Source organism: Podarcis muralis, chromosome 16, assembly GCF_964188315.1.
Source record: "Podarcis muralis chromosome 16, rPodMur119.hap1.1, whole genome shotgun sequence".
NCBI lineage: Eukaryota > Metazoa > Chordata > Lepidosauria > Squamata > Lacertidae > Podarcis > Podarcis muralis.
The window spans coordinates 16,994,662-17,016,178 of NC_135670.1; the positions used below are offsets into that span (position 1 = coordinate 16,994,662).

The following is a 21,517-nucleotide window of genomic DNA, read 5'->3' on the forward strand; positions in this document are numbered from 1 at the left end:
ACACTGAGATTCAGGTGGATCACTTGACAAAAGGAAGAGGTGTGAACCCATTTCATCAGCTGATCAGCAGGGATAAGCTGAAGGGAGGGGCTTCTAGCATGTGCAAGAGCGAGAAGGGGATCACGCCCACCTTTGGCACATTCACCAGCTTACGCCCCCCAGAGTGAACGTGGCCCTTGAGTCAGAAAAGAGTTGGCCATCCCTGCCCTAGTCATTGTGCCAGACTGGCCCCAAAGGCCGCTGCCACACATCACAGGCAACCAACTGGAAGTGCCTCTCTAGAGAGCTTGCCTGCCCTAAGCCTGCTGGTCAGTCTGGCCTGGAAGCACTTTATCCTGTTAATCTGGACCCTGCTTGGCTGACATGTGTATCACACCCAGCAGTCATGGTATGTTTTATGCTCACAATAGAGCAGCTATGATGGATCAAAATGGATGGCACCGGGCCATGTTTGGGTTTCTAGAAGCTGCTTGGACCTTGGTGCACAGATTTGCTACTTTCGATAAAAGCTCAGAGAGACCTTGGTGTTCTGATTAGAGTTAGCAGAAAAGCAGCCCTCTTGCCTAAACAAAAGGGGGAGCCGACATTGGAAGTGTTTCAAAGGTCCCTGTGTGGGGAACTGCTGATGCAACAAGGGTCCCAAGTTGCTCCCCTTGCCAGGTGCAATATGGTCATGCAAATATAGTCCATATTTTATGTGGGCTTCTCCCATGCAAACAGGAAAATTGCTGGACTTTTTTAGTGTCCCTGACCTCCCAGCCCCACGCTATCATTGACTGATACAAAAGGCATACTGAGTTTTTCTAGTTGGTTATTCTTCTACTACATTTTGGGTGGGCACAGTTGAAATATTTGCTTTTTTCCTTTTTTGCCACCACCAGCTACACTTTGTATCCTCTGTCTAACTACTACAAGACTTGGTCTACTGCTCTAATATTTGGTAAATATTCTTTTTATTGCTTTAATATGCTAGGAAGTTAGATTGATTCCCTTTGATTGCTTTGTCAATGGTTTTTGAGTCAACGCCACTTGTTAATCCATATGCAATAGTCAATTTTCTATTTTCAGCAAATATCCCCTATCATTCATAATTCTATTTCACATCATTTCCACTTTCATTTCTATTAATATCAAGATTTATATCAATAAATATCAATAAACTGAGTCCAACAACATAAGGAGGGCCTCCACCCACAGCTTCTCCTTCCCTGCCATACAGGATTATTTCTCCAGCTATCATTTTTGTGAAATACCTTGCAACATAAATATCCCGTCTGTCAAGATGTTTAAGCCATTCTGAAACCTCACTGCAGCCATGAAGGCCACCTGTGGGCTTTGGGAGAGGGTGCTAAATTCTTATTTTTAAGAGGTCCCCAGAACCCTTTCACAGAACTACAATCCCAAGGGATTCTGGGCCAAGTGCCAATGACATCTACAGTAAGTGAAGGGGCGCCCTTCGGTGTAAAAATGGGATTTATTTCTTCACACAGCAAACTCAATGCTTCCATTTTACAGATGAAAGGGAGTGGGCCAAGGTTACCCGCTGAGCCCATTGCATTTGGGAAGGGCCAGTGTAGGAGACTGGGAGACCGGGGTTCAAATCCCCACTAGGCAGTGAAGCTCAGTGGTGACTTTGGGCCATTCTTTGCCTATCCTACCTCACAGGGTTGTTGTAAGAATAAACAAGAGGGAGGCAGGAAGGGAGGACCATGCATGTCACCTAGAGCTCCTTCAAAAAAACACAGGATAACAATGTAATAAAAGTGAACGGATAATCATGTCAACTGGCGTCCATTGAGGCCCAAATACTGAATGCTGCAACACCCTGGCACCTTGGCACAAAGTTCTGACAATGAAAGGTGGGCTTTTATCGTCTGCAATGACACACATTCACACATCCCTCAAGCATGGCAGGGCAGACCTTAGAAAATCAGACATGTCAGAGGAGGATATAAATAAACGTGAGAGCTAAATGGAGCCTCCGGGTTCAGAGGCAGTCTGGCTGCTGAGTACCTGGTACTGGGGGTGAACATGGAAGGAGTGTTGCCTTCCTGTCTTATTTGCCAGATTCCCAAAGGCACCTGACGGAGCTCTCTTGGAAAGAGAATGCTGGACTAAATGGGCCTCGGTCTGATCCAACAGGACTCTTATATCCTTAGGAGCAGGGCTAGAGCGACAAAGAGCGCCCCACAAATCACCCCTCCCACCCGGCACCAAATCTATGCAGGGCTGAATCAGCGCTTCCACCTTCCGAAGTGACTAGAGGTGCTGGGGGGGGGGGGAGTGAGGAGCAGGCCATTTTTCCAGCTTTGAAGGTGACACTGAGTCAGACGTTCCTGAGGACCGTTTCCAAATTTGGCAGCTGGATCTTAAACCGTCGCACGAGGTTTGTTTTTTAAATCTAGCGTGCGTGTCACCGATTGCTCAGGATAAAATATAGCCAGGTCTCTGACTTGGCATAATTTTTCATTTCTGTCTACCACCACCTTCTCTCTGGGAAGAGTCGAAATGCAGAAAAAGCTGAAGGTCAGACCTTGGGGGGAAATGAGCTCTTTCTCGCAGTTATTATCACTGAACACTAGAAGCTGCGTTATACAGAGTCAGACCCTTGGCCCATCTAGCCCAGTAGTGTCTACAGTGACTGGAAGCAGCTCTCCAGGGGTCTCTAGCACTGCCACCAGTGGGTATTGATTCTGGGACCTTCTGCATGCAAACTTAAGAAGGCAGCAACTTACACCAGGACAGATTATTTAGCCCAGAGTATTCTGACTGACATGGGATGTGGGTGGCGCTGTGGGTTAAACCACAGAGCCTAGGACTTGCTGATCAGAAGGTCGGTGGTTCGAATCCCCACGACAGGGTGAGCTCCCGTTGCTCTGTCCCTGCTCCTGCCAACCTAGCAGTTCAAAAGCACATCAAAGTGCAAGTAGATAAATAGGTACCGCTCTGGTGGGAAGGTAAACGGCATTTCCGTGTGCTGCTCTGGTTTGCCAGAAGCGGCTTAGTCATGCTGGCCACATGACCTGGAAGCTGTATGCCGGCTCCCTCGGCCAATAAAGCGTGATGAGCGCCACAACCCCAGAGTCGGTCACGACTGGACCTAATGGTCAGGGGTCCCTTTACCTTTTTATTCTGACTGACACAACTGAGAGGTTCTCCACCACCACCAAAAAAAAATCTGAAAGAGACTTCACCCCCACCTCTAACATTTTCTTCTGTGTGAGTCAAAGCAATGGAGGTCCTTAGCCTATCTGCAAACCACGAAGTTCTCCACTTATACAGCCCAGCTGCTCTCTCCTGTTAGCCTGCATTTCAGCCAGGGCTGTGTCTGTGCCACAACTTTATGGAAGTGAGGAAAGCCCACAGGAGGCAAATACTCCTGACCAAACAGAGCCATCGGATGTCAGCCACCTGGAAAGTTACAGGTGAGATGTCTCCATCAAAGTGGTCCTCAGACTTTTTTGGCCACTGCCCCCTTGGTTCCATAAACAAATCCCCAGTGCCCCCTACTCTATAAAAAACATTATTAAAAATAGCAGTTTGCATGACCCACTAAGGAAGGTAACAACACAATAACATTTAAACCAGTAACAACTGCATATTTATTCAAAATCCAATGAAAACTGTTTAGTTCAATTAATTTAACAAAATTGACGAGTTTGATCCGGCGATGCTACCTTCAAAGTCTGATAGTCATTTACGCCTCTAGTGCCCTCTTGCCGTCTCTTTAACTCTTCGCGCACACACACCCCGATAATCCCACTGCCCCGCAGGAGGCACTACCACCCAGTTTGGGAACCACAGACGTATTGTATAAAATGGTGCAGAATTCAGCCAACCCGCTTTGAGGGTTTAAAAAAAAACACACAAAAAAAAAAAAACAGCCAAGCAGTATATTATTTTTATGAAATAAACGAATAAATAAAATAAACACCAAAAGAGGTAGCATATCCATCAGTAGAAGAAACACTTGGTGGGGAGGGTTAAAGTCTCTGAGAGTGAAAGATACCTGGAATCATCTGTCACTTCTTCAATAAAGCCAGACTCACATCTGGGACAAGTGTACTCCTGCAGAGGAAGAGAAAGGGGAAGGTGGTTTTAGGCTGAGAATGGTGGAGGCTACACAGTCACAGGTGGAAATATGCCACACAAAAACAAGGCCACAGACTTTTTTAGGTTCATGGGCACATTTGGATATTTGAGAGTGCACTGCCCGCTCTTGTCACCCATTGCAAATCAAACACACCCACACCCGAGAAAAAGTGCATGTACACATAGAAGTTGCTTTTCCAAGAGATCTTGATTTAGTTACACTCCCTCTGAAGGAGCAGGTACACAGCTTGGGGGTACTTCTGGATCCCCGTCACTTAAGGCTCAGGTGGTCTTGGTGGCACGGAGAGCCTTCAATCAGCTCCGACTGCTGACCCAGCTATACCCCTATCTGGACAAGTATGGCCTAACATCTGTTGTCTTTGCTCTGGTAACCACTCAGTTAGATTACTGCATCTCGTCATACATGGGGCTGCCTCTGAAGATGGTTTGGAAACTTCAGCTGGTGCACAATTCAGTGGCCAGGTTGCTAACTGAGGCAAGACAGTTTGAGTATATGCCAATCCTGGCCCTACTGCACTAGATGCCAATTAGTTTCCAGGCCCAATTCAAAGTGCTGATTTCAACCTATAAAGTCTTAAAACAGCTGAGGACTGTAATACCTCAAGGACCGCCTCTCCCTACATGACCTGACCCAGACCCTGGAATCATCACGTGAGGCCCTTCTTCATGTGCCTCCTCCATGAGAAGTCTGGTGGGTGGCAACACGAGAGAGGGCCTTTTCTGTGGTGGCTCCCCGTTTGTGGAATGCTCTCCCCAGGGAGGCTCGCCTGGCTTCTTCGTTACATATCTTTTGGTGCCAGGCAAAAACTTTCCGTTTCTCCCAGGTTTTTGGCTAATTAAATAACCTATGGTTTTTTAAACTGTGGGGAGTATTGCTTTTGTTTGTTATTGTGGTAGGCATATTTGTGTTTTTATATTGTGAACTGCCCTGTGATCTTCGGATGAAGGGCAGTATAGAAATTTGATGAATAATAAAATAATAAATAACTGATAAAGTATAAATAATCAGAGCCTTCGAAAACACACAGAGTTGGAAGAGGAAGTGGGAAAGAATGTCACTCTTGCCACTTCCTTCTTCAGATCTCCATCTTTTTCAAGGGAGAAAAAGGTAAACACCAAAGGGTGCCCTTCCACCTTATGAGCACCACTCTGCTGACCTCTGGTGTAGGTGCTCATCGTTCTAGAGGCCCTAAATCAAACCCAGTCCCCTGAAGGGGGTCACCTTGAGTTGCCAGTCCTCTCATTCATCCACAGAAATGAAAACAGGAATCCTATCAAGTTTAAGCAGCTCATCTGTCTGCCCCATCACTCCACTTTATCTCTTCACACAAAGGCTTTCTGATAAGGGCCTGCAACTGCTGCTGATGGATGCCAGCAGCTCAAGGTGGCGTATGTGGTTCTCCTCCTCATTTCATCCCCAACACAACCTGGTGATGTAAGCTAGGTGGGGGGGGGGGGGAGTGACTGGTCCAAGTTCATCCACGGAGTTTCATGGCCGAGTGGGGACTCTAACCACTGCGTCATGGTGGCTCTTCCTCTGTAGAAAAGACTGGCAGGGTGGTGTTTGTTTGGTTGCTTGGAGCATCATGACTTCGAGCACCCAAAGTGGTATCCCGTCAACATGCCCTGCAGGGAAGTTTGCTGTTTTGCAGCTGAAACACCTCCAGCCACCTCAGCAACTAAGTGGCCTGGCAGGGAGAGGGGTACGGAGGCAGTGGCTTGTGGGGAGGTAGACCCCGTACAACTGCTGAAACAGTTACTGCCCAGCTCTACAGTCCATTTGCCATATTTGCCGGGGCAAGTGAAAATGTGAAATGCTGGATAACAATCTGGAGTGATTTCGCTACCTGGTCAGGGGAAGGTCAGGCAAGTTCTGAACAAAGGCTAAATCCTGTTGGTGTGTCCTGCGCACAGAATGTTTGCAAGGATCTTCTTATGCTCTTTCCTATCCAGTGTTGCCCTTTTTTTAATTGCATGTCGTCAAGTTGCGTGTTTTGCCTTTGTTTCATGCTTTACGCTACCCTGAAATCTGACACAATGAAGGGTGGCATAAAAATGTTGTAAATAAATAAAGGAAGGACGTGGGCTGTGACAGCTGGGAGCCCAGAAGCCAGAGAGATGGAGAGACTTTCAGTGCCTTGCATAGAGCTCTGTCTCTCTCCCCCCCCCCCCCGATTTCTCAAACTAGGAATAAATTATGCAAATCACTTTTTTTAAAGATGACAAGACTGATGCAGGCAAAACTAATTATGCCAATCATTTATACGGGTTGCAGAATCCACTAGGATTGGCTGGCACTACTAGGATTGGCAATCATTATGATCAAGCACAGAGATCACAGTCATGACATGGTAGATATCATTATTAATAATACAATTCATTATCCACCCTTCGCCCCTATGTCCCAGGGCAGGTTACAACAATTAAAACCCAGTATTAAATGCATTCCAAAACAACTTAACATGACCGAAATAAGGTGGGTCCTAAAAATATACACCTCAAGTGTCAAAAGCTAGGCTAAAGAATTGCATCGTCAGCATTCGCCAGAAGCTATGCAATGCAGGTGCCAGACACACCTCCATGGGGAGGGAATTCCACAACTTAGGGGTCACCACAGAGAAGACAATCTCCTGTGCCTGCCCCCCTGAACTTCTGTGAGTGGTGGAACAACCAGAGGCCCCTTCTGTTGATTTTTGCACCCGATAGGGTCTGTAGGGTAGGGGGCAATCTTTCAGGTATTTGGGGCATGAGTCTAATTTAAGGCTTTTAACAGCAATGTGAACTGGGCCCAGAAACGAACTAGCAAGCTGTGCAGCTGTTTCAAAAGAGAGGTTATATAGGGTTGTGAAGTTTGTAAGAGAATGACAGCTATACCGCTCTGCATCACACACTTGGGTTTGTTGCATAGGGGAATCAGTCCCAGAGAAGATCCCCGATAAAATGAAAACCGGCTTAGGGCTGTGTTTGTTTCTTGAGTGCCAGTTCCGTCACAAATCACATGGCTCAATTCATCAGTTCTGGCTTCCACCTCACAAGGGTTCCTCAGAACCGCCATCAAGAGATGTTCTCACTGCCCAGCCTCATCATTCAGCAAAGAAGACTCAACGCGCCATGTCTGAGGCTGCAAAGAGGATGGTCTTGTGGGCAAACGCAGCTCCAAGCAGTCACAGAAACACAATTGTTTAGAGATGCACCAGTAGGAGGGCAGCTCAGCTAAGGCATCGAAATGAGCTGTATGAGAGCCATGCATTTTTTGGCTGTAAAACTATTCTAGGCTTTGGGGCAGAGGGAGAGGATACGTACAAAGCCCAGGGCTTCTCTTCACACCTCCTCCTGCCATCTTTGGAATCCTGAAACCCTTTTCCTATAGTCCACCCCAGGAGATGCTGTTGGGCTACAACAGCTAAAGCCCCTCTCTTGCTGAGCCAGATGAGCAACCACTTCACCATAGTGCAGCTGCAACACACGAGGAAGATCAGCGAGAAGAGAGCCACCCTAGCCCCAGTTGCAAACTTTTACAGAGAGATTGTGTCCACGTGGGGTAGCAGTATGAGCAAAGGGCTACCATACAACTTTGAGCGGCTGTGTGTGGAAGGGGCCTTGAAACACAAGAGCTGCAAACTCTGCTTAGCAACCTCAGGCGAGCGACGGCCTCCAAGACACAACTGCAAAAATGTACAATATCCATGCCAAGCGTTATTGCCCGAGCTACTGTGATTCCTGCATTGCAAAAGGTTGGACAAGATGGGTTCCTTCCAATTCCGCAATGCTATGATTCTACTGAACCTCCTCCTGCTGCCCCTGCACTGTTTTCAAACCAACTCAGCCGCTGCCCTTTCTCGACGAAAACAGTTCAGTAGTTCATGTGTTATGCTGAACACAGCTACAAACCACCTCTACATGTTTATTTAGCAAATTTATGTACCGCTTCATAAATCAACAGAAATCTTAGTGATTTACAAATCCCAGCAACAAATGAATCAACGTAGGAAATACATTACAAATTTCACATTCAAAAACAAACAATACTCTTACTCATAATAATCATGGAGTGTGCACTTGTTTATTTGCCCAGATCAACTATCTGTGCACACCGACTGTGTACGCTCATTTAATGTAATGTGATAACACGCCTAATGTGAACACACCCAAACCACCAGGAGTGCCTGGCTCACCACCCAATGAGTTCTAGGCTGCAAGCTGTTATTTTAGGACGTCATTTCATGGCACCATATTTTAAATGCATTAGATCATTTTACCAATGCTACTGGGCATTTGTATATAAATATAGTGGGACAGTCGGGTGGTGCTGTGGTCTAAACTACTGAGCCTCTTGGGGTTGCCAATCGGAAGGTCGGTGGTTCGAATCCTCGCAACAGGGTGACCGCCTGTTGCTCCGTCCCAGCAGCCTAGCAGTTCAAAAGCATGCTAGTGCAAGTAGATAAATAGGTACTGCTGCAGCAAGAAGGTAAATGGCATTTCTGTGAACTCTGGTTTCCGTCACAGTGTTCCGTTGTGCCAGAAGCGGTTTAGTCATGCTGGCCATATGACCCAGAAAGCTGTCTGTGGACAAAAGCCGGCTCCCTCGGCCTGAAAGCGAGATGAGCGCCACAACCCCATAGTCACCTTTGACTGGACTTAACTGTCCAGGGGTCCTTTACCTTACCTTTATATATAGTAAATGAATGGAGCAAACTGCACCACCCTGCAAACTGCTCTTGTTGTACAGCAGGGATGGGAAGCCAGTGGCCCCCAGATGTTACTGGATTTCAGCTCCCACCATCCTTGACTAGTGAACTCCAGCTCCCATCAGCTCAAGTCAGCAAGGATGATGGACCAGGCTGATGGGAACTGGAACCAAGCAACATCTGGAGGGTGCCCAGCACCCAAACCCTGCTGTATAATATTGAAAATCTCAGTTTGCGTAAAAAGCTTTTAAAAGTTCTGGCTCTCTTGAGTGCAGATGCACCACTGAAAAGAATGTCAAGAGTTCTGATGAAATTCTGGGATAGAAATCTACCAGGGTGTCTGAATGGATTGTTTTGCGCCTGCTAGTGCCTCCATTTTTAAGTTTCAATCATAATTGTGAAGGTGGTTTTCAAGGCAATATATACATGATGAGGAAGACTTTAATATTGTGCTCTTCTGATCATTTCATCAGTGCAAGCATTTCAGTTTGCCAGATAAAACGACCCCCACCCTGTGCTCTGGATTCTCCCACCGAACCCGAGCCAAGACAATATGGTGCAGCAGCTAGGGTGTCAGACTATGAGGTCAGGGTTCAAATCCCCACTTGGAAATGAAGCTCACTAGGTGACCTAGGGTCAATCACTGCCTCTCAGCCTAACCTACCTCACAGGGTTGTTGTGGGGATTAAATGAGGGGGGGGGAATAATGTATGCCACACCTTGAGTTCCTCGGAGGAAAAGGTGGGATATAAGCGCAATATATAAATAAATACTTGGCGGGGGGGCACAGTAGATAGATGGGGGAAAGTCCCGTTACACAAGCAGAAGTCCTTGCATGGCTTCTGCTGACAGAACTCATCAGGTGAAACGTGCCCTATGCCTTGTAAACAGCTGAGAGGTTTTATTCTTAGTCAACCAATATTTTGCTAAATAAAAAAATAGCATTTCAAAAAGAAAAAAAATCAATCAGAACTCAAACAAAGGACCAACTGAGGCAACACCAGAATGTCCAATCACTTCCACCAAATGCCCTGGTAAAGTTTCTACCTGCTGCCTAAAAGCCATCAAAGTGGGCTATTGAGTTAAACAAAGTGCCACCACTGAAAAAGGCCCTGCCTCTGGTGTCCACCCACCTAACCACTGGAGGTAGAGCACTCAGAGGTAACCTTGGGTAAAGACGTCAACCATACTTGCATATTCAACTTTGGGTATTTCCTGTCATTAGTCCAGGTTGAGTCCACCACTTTCCTGAAGCTAAGCTGGTCTGGGTGCGGACAGTACCTGGATGGGTGACAGCGTGGGAACCACACCTACACCACTGTGGTTTGCACAGCAGGAGGAAGTGAGATGTGAAGATGTAAGGCAATAATCAATCATAATGAGCCAGCAGGACAAAGAGCCACATTCCACACTGTTGGCTGGTACTCAAGCAAGGGGAAAGGCTCAGAGCTATTATTTACAACACAGCCAAGTTATGATTCATCAGGAAGATTTGAAATCTAGACGCAGGGAGCCAGGCTGTGTCAACCCCACGATTACAGCCTTGCCTAACGGGTATTGCAACATCAGTGACGGCTGGAGATCAGACATTCTCCAACTACACTGTAGAGGGCAGTCCATGCAAAAGTGGAAACCACTTCAGGATATCCTGTGACCCAATCTACATTGATCCACAACAGCAAACATTTTTTCCAAGCCTCAGAGGTGACCAGATTTTCTAGGAAGCTGCAAGGGGGTGGGATACCCGAAAGGACCAAGGAAAAGGGGGAGGGCCTGGTCCTTGATATGACTTCCATCTGTATTCCCCACCTCCTGGCCAGTGTGCAATTTTAGAGGAACACTGATTCTCCATATGAACTGACCCAAATTCTGTGATCATCATCTGAGGCCCTTTTTCATGTTCCCCTCCAGGAGAGGTCCAGAGGATGACAACACGAGTCTTGTGGAATGCTCTCCCCAGGGAGGTTGGCTGGCGCCTGCATTATACACCTTTAGGGGCCAGGCGAAAATGTTCCTCTTCAACCAAGACTTTAGCTGATTAACATTCTATGTCCATTTATAAGTGGTTGGGATTTTTGTGTGGAGGGGGGATTGGTTTGTTTTTGTTTTACTATGTATTTTCTGTTCTCTACTTCTTTGCCAAACCTTTATTAGGCATTACAAAGATAGGCCATCATAAAACATCCATATATAAAATTTTAATTAATTCATCATTTTGTGTTCTCATTTTGTAATTTTATGTTCTGAACCACCCTATGATCTTCAGATGATGGGCTGTATACAAATTTAATATGTAATAATAATAATAAGAAGGAAGAGGAGGAGGTATGCAGCCTTCAATACTGCAGGCAATGGATGGCCATTGTTAACCTGGTCCCTGCTGGGCCTACACATGTATCCATCACACCCAGTAGTCAGGGTGGGTGTGTTTCATGCACACCGCAGAGCAGCCATGATGGATCAAAGTGGACGATACTAGGCTATCACTGGGTCTTTCCTGCAGAGGTTGCTTGGACCCTTGTGCAGATATCTTCAGCTTTAGGTGGAGACCTTGGCTTTACGATAAGATTATCAGGAAAAGCAAGCCCAACGTCTAAACAAAAGCGAAAGCATAACAGGTTCTAACAAACCAAAAGCTCTGGAAGCATGTCAAAGTTCTCTGTGTGAGGAACCGCTGATACAGCAGGGTCCCAGTTGCTCATTCCCACCCCACTTCCCAGATTGTGGTATTTCATAGTCTATGTTTTATGTGGGTTTGCCTACATGAACAGTAAAATTAATGGAAAACTCAGTGCAAAGGTCCATCTTCCTCGTCCTATTGCTGACTGATATAAAAGGTATACTCAAGGGTTTTTTTGGTTCTTCTTGGTGTAGGAGTTAGTGTCAGACGAGGACGTGGTAGACGAGGATTCAATTCCCCAGTCAGCCATGAAGCTCACCAGGGGCCAGTCAGTGGTTCCCAGTCTAACCTATTCACAGGGTTGTTGTAGGGATTAAATGAGGAGGGGGGAAGCAATGGACACCACCTTGAGCAATAAAGAAATAAAATACAAATCTGCCTGTTCACATGCTTTCCTCCATCTGAGGACTGCTACAAGACCTAGCCTACATCCTTAAGATTGACAGCCATGGATTTTTTAGTTAACCAGTATGCTAGGGAACTTAGATTTGTTTCACAACTAGATGGGCTGGAGGGAGTTGGAAGTTCTGTTATTCACGATAATTGCTTGCTTTGTCAATGCCACTTATGAGTTCATATGCAAGTTATATCCAATTGCTCCAAGTTGCTTTAGATTTAAACATGTACAAGTTGCTCTTTTCAAATATTTTATTTTGTATTAATGTCTATAAATTCAAGTTTCTATATGGAAACTCCATTTCATATCATTTAATAATACTATAAAACTCTCTATATACAGCAAGTGAATCATTTCGGTTACATTCAGAAGTCTGGTGTTTGTTTGTTTTTTTGCAATCCAATGAATGTTGGTGGATCGGCCAGAATTTGGCATGGCATGCACTAATGCCAACTGGATCACCAGATTAACAGCCATATGACTAGTAGCCACTGATAGCCAGAGCGTTCATGAATTTGTGTAATCTCCATTTAAAGCCTCTCAAGTTGGTGGTATTCACAACATCTTTCAGAAGTGGTTTCCTCAGTTGAAATGTTGTACAGTGTGAAGGACATTTCCTCTTGTTAGTCCAGGATCTCCCACTGTTTAGGTTCACTGGATAACCCTATTCATTACTGGGTTGAAATATTGCAAGAAAAGCCTATCCACTTTCTCCACACAAGTCATGTCCACCTCCAACCCATTACTTGCCTTTTCTAAATGAAATGTCCCAAACATCATAACTTTTCCCCATAAGAGTTGCTCCAGCCCTTGTTCCTTTGGCTTGCTCTTTTTCCAGCTTTACAGTATCTACAAAATCCCTTTCTTGTAACCTTTCCAGTTGCTTCTCCTTGCCATAACTTGCCTAATGGGGCTGTAGTGGAGAAGAAATTTGGGGGAAATGAGAAATTAACGTTAAAGATTGGGATGGAGGGGAAGAGAGAGAAAAATCCAATGGAGGCACTTTTACAGCCTGACTCCCTCCCTCGGCAATCTTCACGGAGCTCTGGCCCAATGGTTGCTAGTGCCTTGAATTAATTAATTTTTATAATGAATGATTTTAGAATGTTGTTTATGTTGTACTTTTGTACTGTTTTATTGTTGTTAGCCGCCCTGAGCCCGGCTTCGGCTGGGGAGGGCGGGATATAAATAAAATTTATTATTATTATTATTATTACAGAATGTGTAAAAGGGAAAATAAAGAATAACAAAATGTGTGTATAGGATACGGGAAAGATCAGTGATATGGGGGTTTTGTGGTGGGGGAATTGAATGGGGGGGATCTGGAAAATTTTCCCATGCAAATGAGGATATTTGCATATGTAATTTGCATCAGGAAAATTTGCTGATACCCTAGAGCGGCCTTTCTCAACCTTGGGTCCCCAGATGTTTTTGGCCTACAACTCCCATCATCCCTGACCACTGAGCCTGTGAGCTAGGGATCATGGGAGTTGTAGGCCAAAAACATCTGGGGACCCAAGGTTGAGAACCACTGCCCTAGAGAAACCTGCACCAACCTGGTGCCCTCCAGATGTTTTGGACTACAACTCCCAGCTGCTCAAGACAGCATAGGCAATAATCAAGGGATGCTGGGAATTGGAGTCAAGCAGCACTAGGAGGGCAACAGGTTGCCCGTCCCTCGCCAGAGGTTAAGCAAAGGTGCCCACGAACTGTATTTATGGAGCTATTTGTGCTTCTTTGCAAAGAATACTATCTTATAATTACTCAACCAGGTGCAACACCCACTCTGCCTCCATAATCACATGAGACCAAGCCCCAAGTGCACTGCAAACTTCAATCAGTCCTATAACTGGTGAATTAAATGCTATACTGAAGCACATCTTTGTGACCCTGTAGCTGCAGCTAGCTGTTTAAACTTGCCATCGCCTATTACTGATGTATCAGAACCCATAATGTCATAACATGATCAGCAGGGTCCAGTCACACAAAGAAGGCCCCATACCACTTTATTTCACCCACCATGCCTTTCAGCTGTACTGGCACCACCACAAGTGGATATCGCATTGCAGGCTCAACAACACAGTGGTGATGCTGCTCAATGAGTTGTATTCACACCCCTTGACACACAACTGTTCACGTTGCACAATGCCAGGACCGCCATCAGCAATGACATGAATAATCTATTGGGGTGGAGGGTGGGATCACCGATTCTGTTACCAAAACCCAGTCAGCTTCTAAGAGACATCTGACGCCTGTTTTAAAGGTATCTGGTGACTCTCCACAATCGGCGGAAGAGAACACCATCACCATTTGCGGCCCCTCCCATAATATTCCAGCGCTCTACAGCAATTATTTCTAAAGCTGCATAACCTTCACAAAGCGAATGCTCTGCTGAAGAACCCCTCCAACTTGATGCCCTCCAGATGTTTGGGGCTGTGAGTCCCATCAATCCCAGCCAGCAGGGCCAATGGTCAGGGATAACTGGAGTGATAGCGGAAAATATCTAGAGGTCACTGAAGTTGGCAATATGCTGCAAGTTACCCGTTAACAACAGACAGCTGTGCTATGCAATGGGATAATGGCCACACTGGGAAAGCCAACATCTAGGGAAGCTCACCTGCCATTCTGTATCTTCTCATAAAAAACACTCTCCATACCCCAAACAGTGTGAAAGCCACTAGTTTGCTAGTGAGGATGCAGAGAAAGTCGAAGTGCTTGGGCATTTGGGCACTGTCTTCCAAAACTAGATTCTTTACCCTGAGAATTCAGATGTATCTCAATTACTTGGCCACTTTCTTATGTACTTGTGGTTGTGAGCCATTAAATTATACCACAGCACTGCTTTTGCATTTGCTGCAAAAGATTAATCCCTCTGGGATTTGCTTTCAATGGAAATTCATATTCCTAGTTCCTAGCTTCCTCTTGCAGGCAAAAGTGAAAGCAACAACGTTAGATTCTCACAAGTTAAACACAGTGGTGCCTCGCAAGACGAAAAGAATCCGTTCCGCGATTCTCTTCGTCTAGCGGTTTTTTCGTCTTGCGAAGCAACCCTATTAGCGGCTAAGCGGATTAGCACTATTAGCGGTTTAGCGGCTTAGTGGCTATTAAAGGATTAGCGGCTTAGAAAAAGGGGGGGGGGAAGCGGGGGGACGGACGGACGCAAGACTAGCAAGACGTTTCGTCTTGCAAAGCAAGCCCATAGGGAAAATCGTCTTGCGAAGCAACTCAGAAACGGAAAACCCTTTCTTCTAGCGGGTTTTCCGTCTTGCGAGGCATTCGTCTTGCGGGGCACCACTGCATTATCCTATTTGTGGCCACCTCTTTAGTACCATCACCGTTTCCATTTCTTCCTACCTGTACGGTTGCAAATCGACACTGTGAAACAACAACAACAACAAAGAAATGTGACAGTATGCTCTTGAAGGCAGAGACCTTTTATTGTACCTGAAAACACGGAACTGTAGAGTTGGAAGAGACGCCAAGGGTCATCTAGTCTAACTGATGTAACGCAGCTAAATAATTCCTGACAGATGGCCACCCAATCTCTGCCTTAAAACCTCCAATGGCTACTAGCCACAATGATTATACTCTGACTCCACAGTCAGAGGCAGTAATGCTTCTGAATACCAGATTCTGGAAATCACAGTAGGGAGCTGTGTTTGGGTCTGGACATGGTTGGCTACTGTGAGAACAGAATGCTGGACTAGATAGGCCCCCTTTGGCCTGATCCAGCAGGGCTCTTTTTATGCAGTCCACAACATCTTGGGGGGGGGGGGTATCCTGTTAACTACCCCTGCTTTTTGCACCAAAACAGGTCCCTGCCCCAGGGGCATACAATCCTGACAGAGAGAGAGAGAAACAAGAAATACAAACATTTTCCTAAGCTAGCACCAATCTGTTTATCTTTTCCTCACTGGAAAGATGCTCCCACTCACCACCATTTTACTTCCCCTCCAGCAAATTGACTTAGTTGCCAGTATCAGAGTTCTCCCGGTACCCCCAGTGTGCTGTTTTGAATGAGACATCTAAAAATGCCCCCCTCCCAAAAACCCCCCCACCCTTTCTTGGCATGCAGCACACACCTGCAGCAGACAGCCTGATTCAAAACAGCAGCTAGAGAATGCAGCTATTCAGCCTCCTGGTGCATGAGCTCCATAATCACACCAGCCCACATTCAGCCATCCCCCAACAAGAAGAGCAACAGAACAAGTGGATCTAGCAACATGACTTAGTGAAAAGCAGAACCTCACAGCAGTTTTGTGAAGAGGGACCAAGCCCCATAATCACATGAGACCAAGCCCCAAGTGCACTGCAAACTTCAATCAGTCCTATAACTGGTGAATTAAATGCTATACTGAAGCATATCTTTGTGACCCTGTAGCTGCAGCTAGCTGTTTAAACTTGCCATAGCCTATTACTGATGTATCAGAACCCATAATGTCATAACATGATCAGCAGGGTCCAGTCACACAAAGAAGGCCCCATACCACTTTATTTCACCCACCATGCCTTTCAGCTGTACTGGCACCACCACAAGTGGATATCGCATTGCAGGCTCAACAACACAGTGGTGATGCTGCTCAATGAGTTGTATTCACACCCCTTGACACACAACTGTTCACGTTGCACAATGCCAGGACCGCCATCAGCAATGACATGAATAATCTATTGGGGTGGGGGGTGGGATCACCGATTCTGTTACCAAAACCCAGCCAGCTTCTAAGAGACATCTGACGCCTGTTTTAAAGGTATCTGGTGACTCTCCACAATCGGCGGAAGAGAACACCATAACCACTTGCGGCCCCTCCCATAATATTCCAGCGCTCTACAGCAATTATTTCTAAAGCTGCATAACCTTCACAAAGCGAATGCTCTGCTGAAGAACCCCTCCAACTTGATGCCCTCCAGATGTTTGGGGCTGTGAGTCCCATCAATCCCAGCCAGCAGGGCCAATGGTCAGGGATAACTGGAGTGATAGCGGAAAATATCTAGAGGTCACTGAAGTTGGCAATATGCTGCAAGTTACCCGTTAACAACAGACAGCTGTGCTATGCAATGGGAGAATGGCCACACTGGGAAAGCTAACATCTAGGGAAGCTCACCTGCCATTCTGTATCTTCTCATAAAGAACACTCTCCATACCCCAAACAGTGTGAAAGCCACTAGTTTGCTAGTGAGGATACAGAGAAAGTCAAGGTGCTTGGGCATTTGGGCTCTGTCTTCCAAAACTAGATTCTTTACCCTGAGAATTCAGATGTATCTCAATTACTTGGCCACTTTCTTATGTACTTGTGGTTGTGAGCCATTAAATTATACCACAGCACTGCTTTTGCATTTGCTGCAAAAGATTAATCCCTCTGGGATTTGCTTTCAATGGAAATTCATATTCCTAGTTCCTAGCTTCCTCTTGCAGGCAAAAGTGAAAGCAACAACGTTAGATTCTCACAAGTTAAACACAGTGGTGCCTCGCAAGACGAAAAGAATCCGTTCCGCGATTCTCTTCGTCTAGCGGTTTTTTCGTCTTGCGAAGCAACCCTATTAGCGGCTAAGCGGATTAGCGCTATTAGCGGTTTAGCGGCTTAGTGGCTATTAAAGGATTAGCGGCTTAGAAAAAGGGGGGGAAGCGGGGGACGGACGGACGCAAGACTAGCAAGACGTTTCGTCTTGCAAAGCAAGCCCATAGGGAAAATCGTCTTGCGAAGCAACTCAGAAACGGAAAACCCTTTCTTCTAGCGGGTTTTCCGTCTTGCGAGGCATTCGTCTTGCGGGGCACCACTGCATTATCCTATTTGTGGCCACCTCTTTAGTACCATCACCGTTTCCATTTCTTCCTACCTGTACGGTTGCAAATCGACACTGTGAAACAACAACAACAAAGAAATGTGACAGTATGCTCTTGAAGGCAGAGACCTTTTATTGTACCTGAAAACACGGAACTGTAGAGTTGGAAGAGACGCCAAGGGTCATCTAGTCTAACTGATGTAACGCAGCTAAATAATTCCTGACAGATGGCCACCCAATCTCTGCCTTAAAACCTCCAATGGCTACTAGCCACAATGATTATACTCTGACTCCACAGTCAGAGGCAGTAATGCTTCTGAATACCAGATTCTGGAAATCACAGTAGGGAGCTGTGTTTGGGTCTGGACATGGTTGGCTACTGTGAGAACAGAATGCTGGACTAGATAGGCCCCCTTTGGCCTGATCCAGCAGGGCTCTTTTTATGCAGTCCACAACATCTTGGGGGGGGGGTATCCTGTTAACTACCCCTGCTTTTTGCACCAAAACAGGTCCCTGCCCCAGGGGCATACAATCCTGACAGAGAGAGAGAGAAACAAGAAATACAAACATTTTCCTAAGCTAGCACCAATCTGTTTATCTTTTCCTCACTGGAAAGATGCTCCCACTCACCACCATTTTACTTCCCCTCCAGCAAATTGACTTAGTTGCCAGTATCAGAGTTCTCCCGGTACCCCCAGTGTGCTGTTTTGAATGAGACATCTAAAAATGCCCCCCTCCCAAAACCCCCCCACCCTTTCTTGGCATGCAGCACACACCTGCAGCAGACAGCCTGATTCAAAACAGCAGCTAGAGAATGCAGCTATTCAGCCTCCTGGTGCATGAGCTCCATAATCACACCAGCCCACATTCAGCCATCCCCCAACAAGAAGAGCAACAGAACAAGTGGATCTAGCAACATGACTTAGTGAAAAGCAGAACCTCACAGCAGTTTTGTGAAGAGGGAGGGCCCGGGAAGGACTGAAGCAGCTGCAGCAGCTGTGCTTTCTCTCTTAAAAAAAAGAAATTACTGCTTGTGCAGATTACTCTTTCAAGGGAAGGGAATGAGGAATGAACTGATGCCCAATTATTTGGTGCTGGGCAGAGTTCCCTCCCCCACCAAAAACCCAGCTATCTCCAAATACCACTCTCCCCTGCCCCATGACAAACATAATCAATTACTGCTAGATGTTCTCCTGCATGCATCTCTGATTGATTTCTAAGGGCTCTGTGCAGGAGACCTTGTTAGTTCATGGTGCCCTGGGTCTACTCTGTCTCAGCCTGTGTGAGATTGTCTGCAAAGATGGCCTACTTCAAATATCGCCTCTGTTGTTGATACAATAGGTGGCCACGGGCCTCGCTCTCATTTAGTCCAGAAAATTATTCTTGTGTTCAACCCCCCACATTCAGCACGCCTTGGGAAGTAGGTCTTTCATGTCCCCATTTCACAGAGAAGGGAACTGAGGTCAAGAGGGAATTTGTCCAAATATACTGAGCAAATTGCCTTTGAGGCTCTGAAGACTACTGTCAAGAGGAGAGCTCTGAATGCAAGGTAGTTCTTCCTTCTTCACGCCAGTCTGAGAGCCACTTCTAAACGCTCTGTTTTCAGGTTTCAACTCCAGCTTCAGGTTTACTGTTCACAATTTTCCATTTAAAGAGTGAAAGAAAAAAAACTGTAAAAAATAAAATAACTGTAAAACTGTAAAAAATAAAATAATCTAAAGCTTTCTTGGTAATTTCTCATCCAAGCCTTGGATGCAAAACACGACTCACAGGAGGTGGTGCAGTATTATGGGAAGCTCCAAAGAACTGTAAGAAATGCAGACCTTTGTTGGTAATAACTAAAGTAAACTGCATGGCTAGTTTTAGCTCAGCCCTTAAGCATAGGCAGACACATCCTCTTACGAAAAAAGGAAGTTCCACCAAGCTCACTCACATTATGTGACCTGTATACAAGTTTGCATATATTTATATGCAAGTAGTAACTTTTGAGATGTTCAGGTTTGCATATATTTATATGCAAGTAGTAACTTTTGAGATGTTCAGGTTATGCATTCCACTAGCACAATTTAAAGCTTGTGTTGCAGAGATTAGCCCAGCTTAGATTCTAGCACTATTAAAAAAAGGCATTAATGACATCAGGAAATCCTGAACTGCAGCTATGGAAAGCACAAGGCATGAGGGGGTTTGGGGCAGCATTTTTTCACTGAAACAAAAGGGCAGCTGAAACACAGCCCAGCGAAACTGCCGAAGTCAGCAGCAGAAAAGGGAGACAAGCATAAATCGGGGAGGTGGGAGGGAGAGGGAGAGCGCTCCTAGGCAAGCAAGGCCGTCAAGACGCAAGAGTCTAGAAAGCAAAAGCTCTGCCATCTCTGAAAGCACCATCAGAAACACAGTCAGAAAGCCTCTCTCAGAGCCGATTCCTTGCTTACAGATTAAGAACCCGTTGGCGCCGATATCTGCAACAAGAGCAAGAGGACCGAGGTGCCACGTACACTTGGTTTTGAAAAGAAGTCCTTGAGCCTCTTCGTCCTTGATGGTGCAGAGGGCCGGAGAAAAGCAGATGCATGATCCCAGCAGGCTAACATAATTTCAGAAAACAAACAATTCCTCCTGGAAATAGAGAGGGACTGTCTTTATGAGAATTCCCCAGAGACATGGGCACCATTTCTCAGGTGTCAAAAGACCAGTGAGAGCAAAGGCAGAAGGGCAGGTGTTGCTGCCGGGATTGCTGAACTGGCATCTTCCTACCCATAACACAGGCCTGAAAAAGCATTCCAGATCCAGGCCACAAACAACCACCGTTTTGGTGCCCGAATCATGTTGCCTGACCCTCCAAAGGTGTACCCACTTTCTGAGAGGTAGAGCGTGGAAATTTTCTGGAAGGACAGGTGGTCTGGGGTTTGTCGAGCCTGGCTAGCACCTTCTTTAACATATTAGAAATGGACCTATGTGCAGATTTACAAAGTTCCCTACTAACGAGACAAGCAGGCACTGGGAGGGGGTAGGAGAGATTCTACATTCCAAGAGTTTATCAGCCAATAGTGGTAGGTGCTGTCAACAAACTTTCAGGAGTCAATCATGCTTGGGATGTGGTGGGTGGGTAGCAGCTTCCAGAAGCAAATATGTGGGCAACGAAGTTTTTGGGATTTTTCCAACTCTGGGCACCGTTTCCATTTTGCAGATGGCACAATTGGGGGTTGAACGACAAGGCACCACACATTTACATCCCCTGCAGTGGAAGTTGTAGGGATTCCGCCAGACAGGCCTGTCAGTGCAAGGGAGGAGATTATTAAGAATGGTTGCCAAGAAGTGCAACACCCCCAGTCTACAATCCTCCCAAAAAGGAGGGTCATATTCATCTGCGTCAAACACCCACATAAAAATCTTGCATTGCAGAGGCTTGGGGGAGAACCTATTGACAGCCATTATTTATAGAACATGTCTGCCCAACTCATGATCCATGAAGGCAAACACAGTCCACTGACAGCATACTATAGGATACCAGACATGATCGTGTTTTTACAGTCAAAAGCAGCTGGCAGAAACCCAAGGCTTATTGAGTCCAGCAGCCAAGGAAGCATCCAAAACAGACGGGTCTCTGTAACATGGTCCCACAGCATGCATCAGTGATGCAGTACATTTAACAGAGTCTCTGGTGCTAAAATGCCTTCCTTCCTCTATACAGGCATGGTAGATAATCAGAGAAGGCCTTATGAGAGTGCCATGACCTGCAAAGTGTTATCTGGAGGCAATAGAGAAGCAGGTTTTCTCCATGGTGCCGACTACCCTCTGGAATACCCTTAATTGGAAGACATTTAATTGTTTGGGGGGCTTTCCTTGCCCAGGAGCGCTGTACCC

General features: G+C 46.0%; 1 protein-coding gene across 2 annotated transcripts in view; it reads right to left on the minus strand.

Annotated features, from left to right (window-relative positions):
• RNF115 (ring finger protein 115) overlaps positions 1–21,517 on the minus strand; it is a 39,345-nt gene that overhangs the window by 15,013 nt on the left and 2,815 nt on the right. The window contains exons 2-3 of one of the 2 annotated variants that reach the window (XM_077920452.1): positions 20,152–20,269; positions 4,010–4,068 (exon numbers count right to left, since the gene is read on the minus strand). In XM_077920452.1, the coding sequence (XP_077776578.1) occupies positions 4,010–4,068; positions 20,152–20,244 (152 nt within the window). In that variant the 5' untranslated portion in view covers positions 20,245–20,269. The remainder of the gene's footprint in view (positions 1–4,009; positions 4,069–20,151; positions 20,270–21,517) is intronic. The other variant, XM_028710698.2, reaches the window with a different exon arrangement.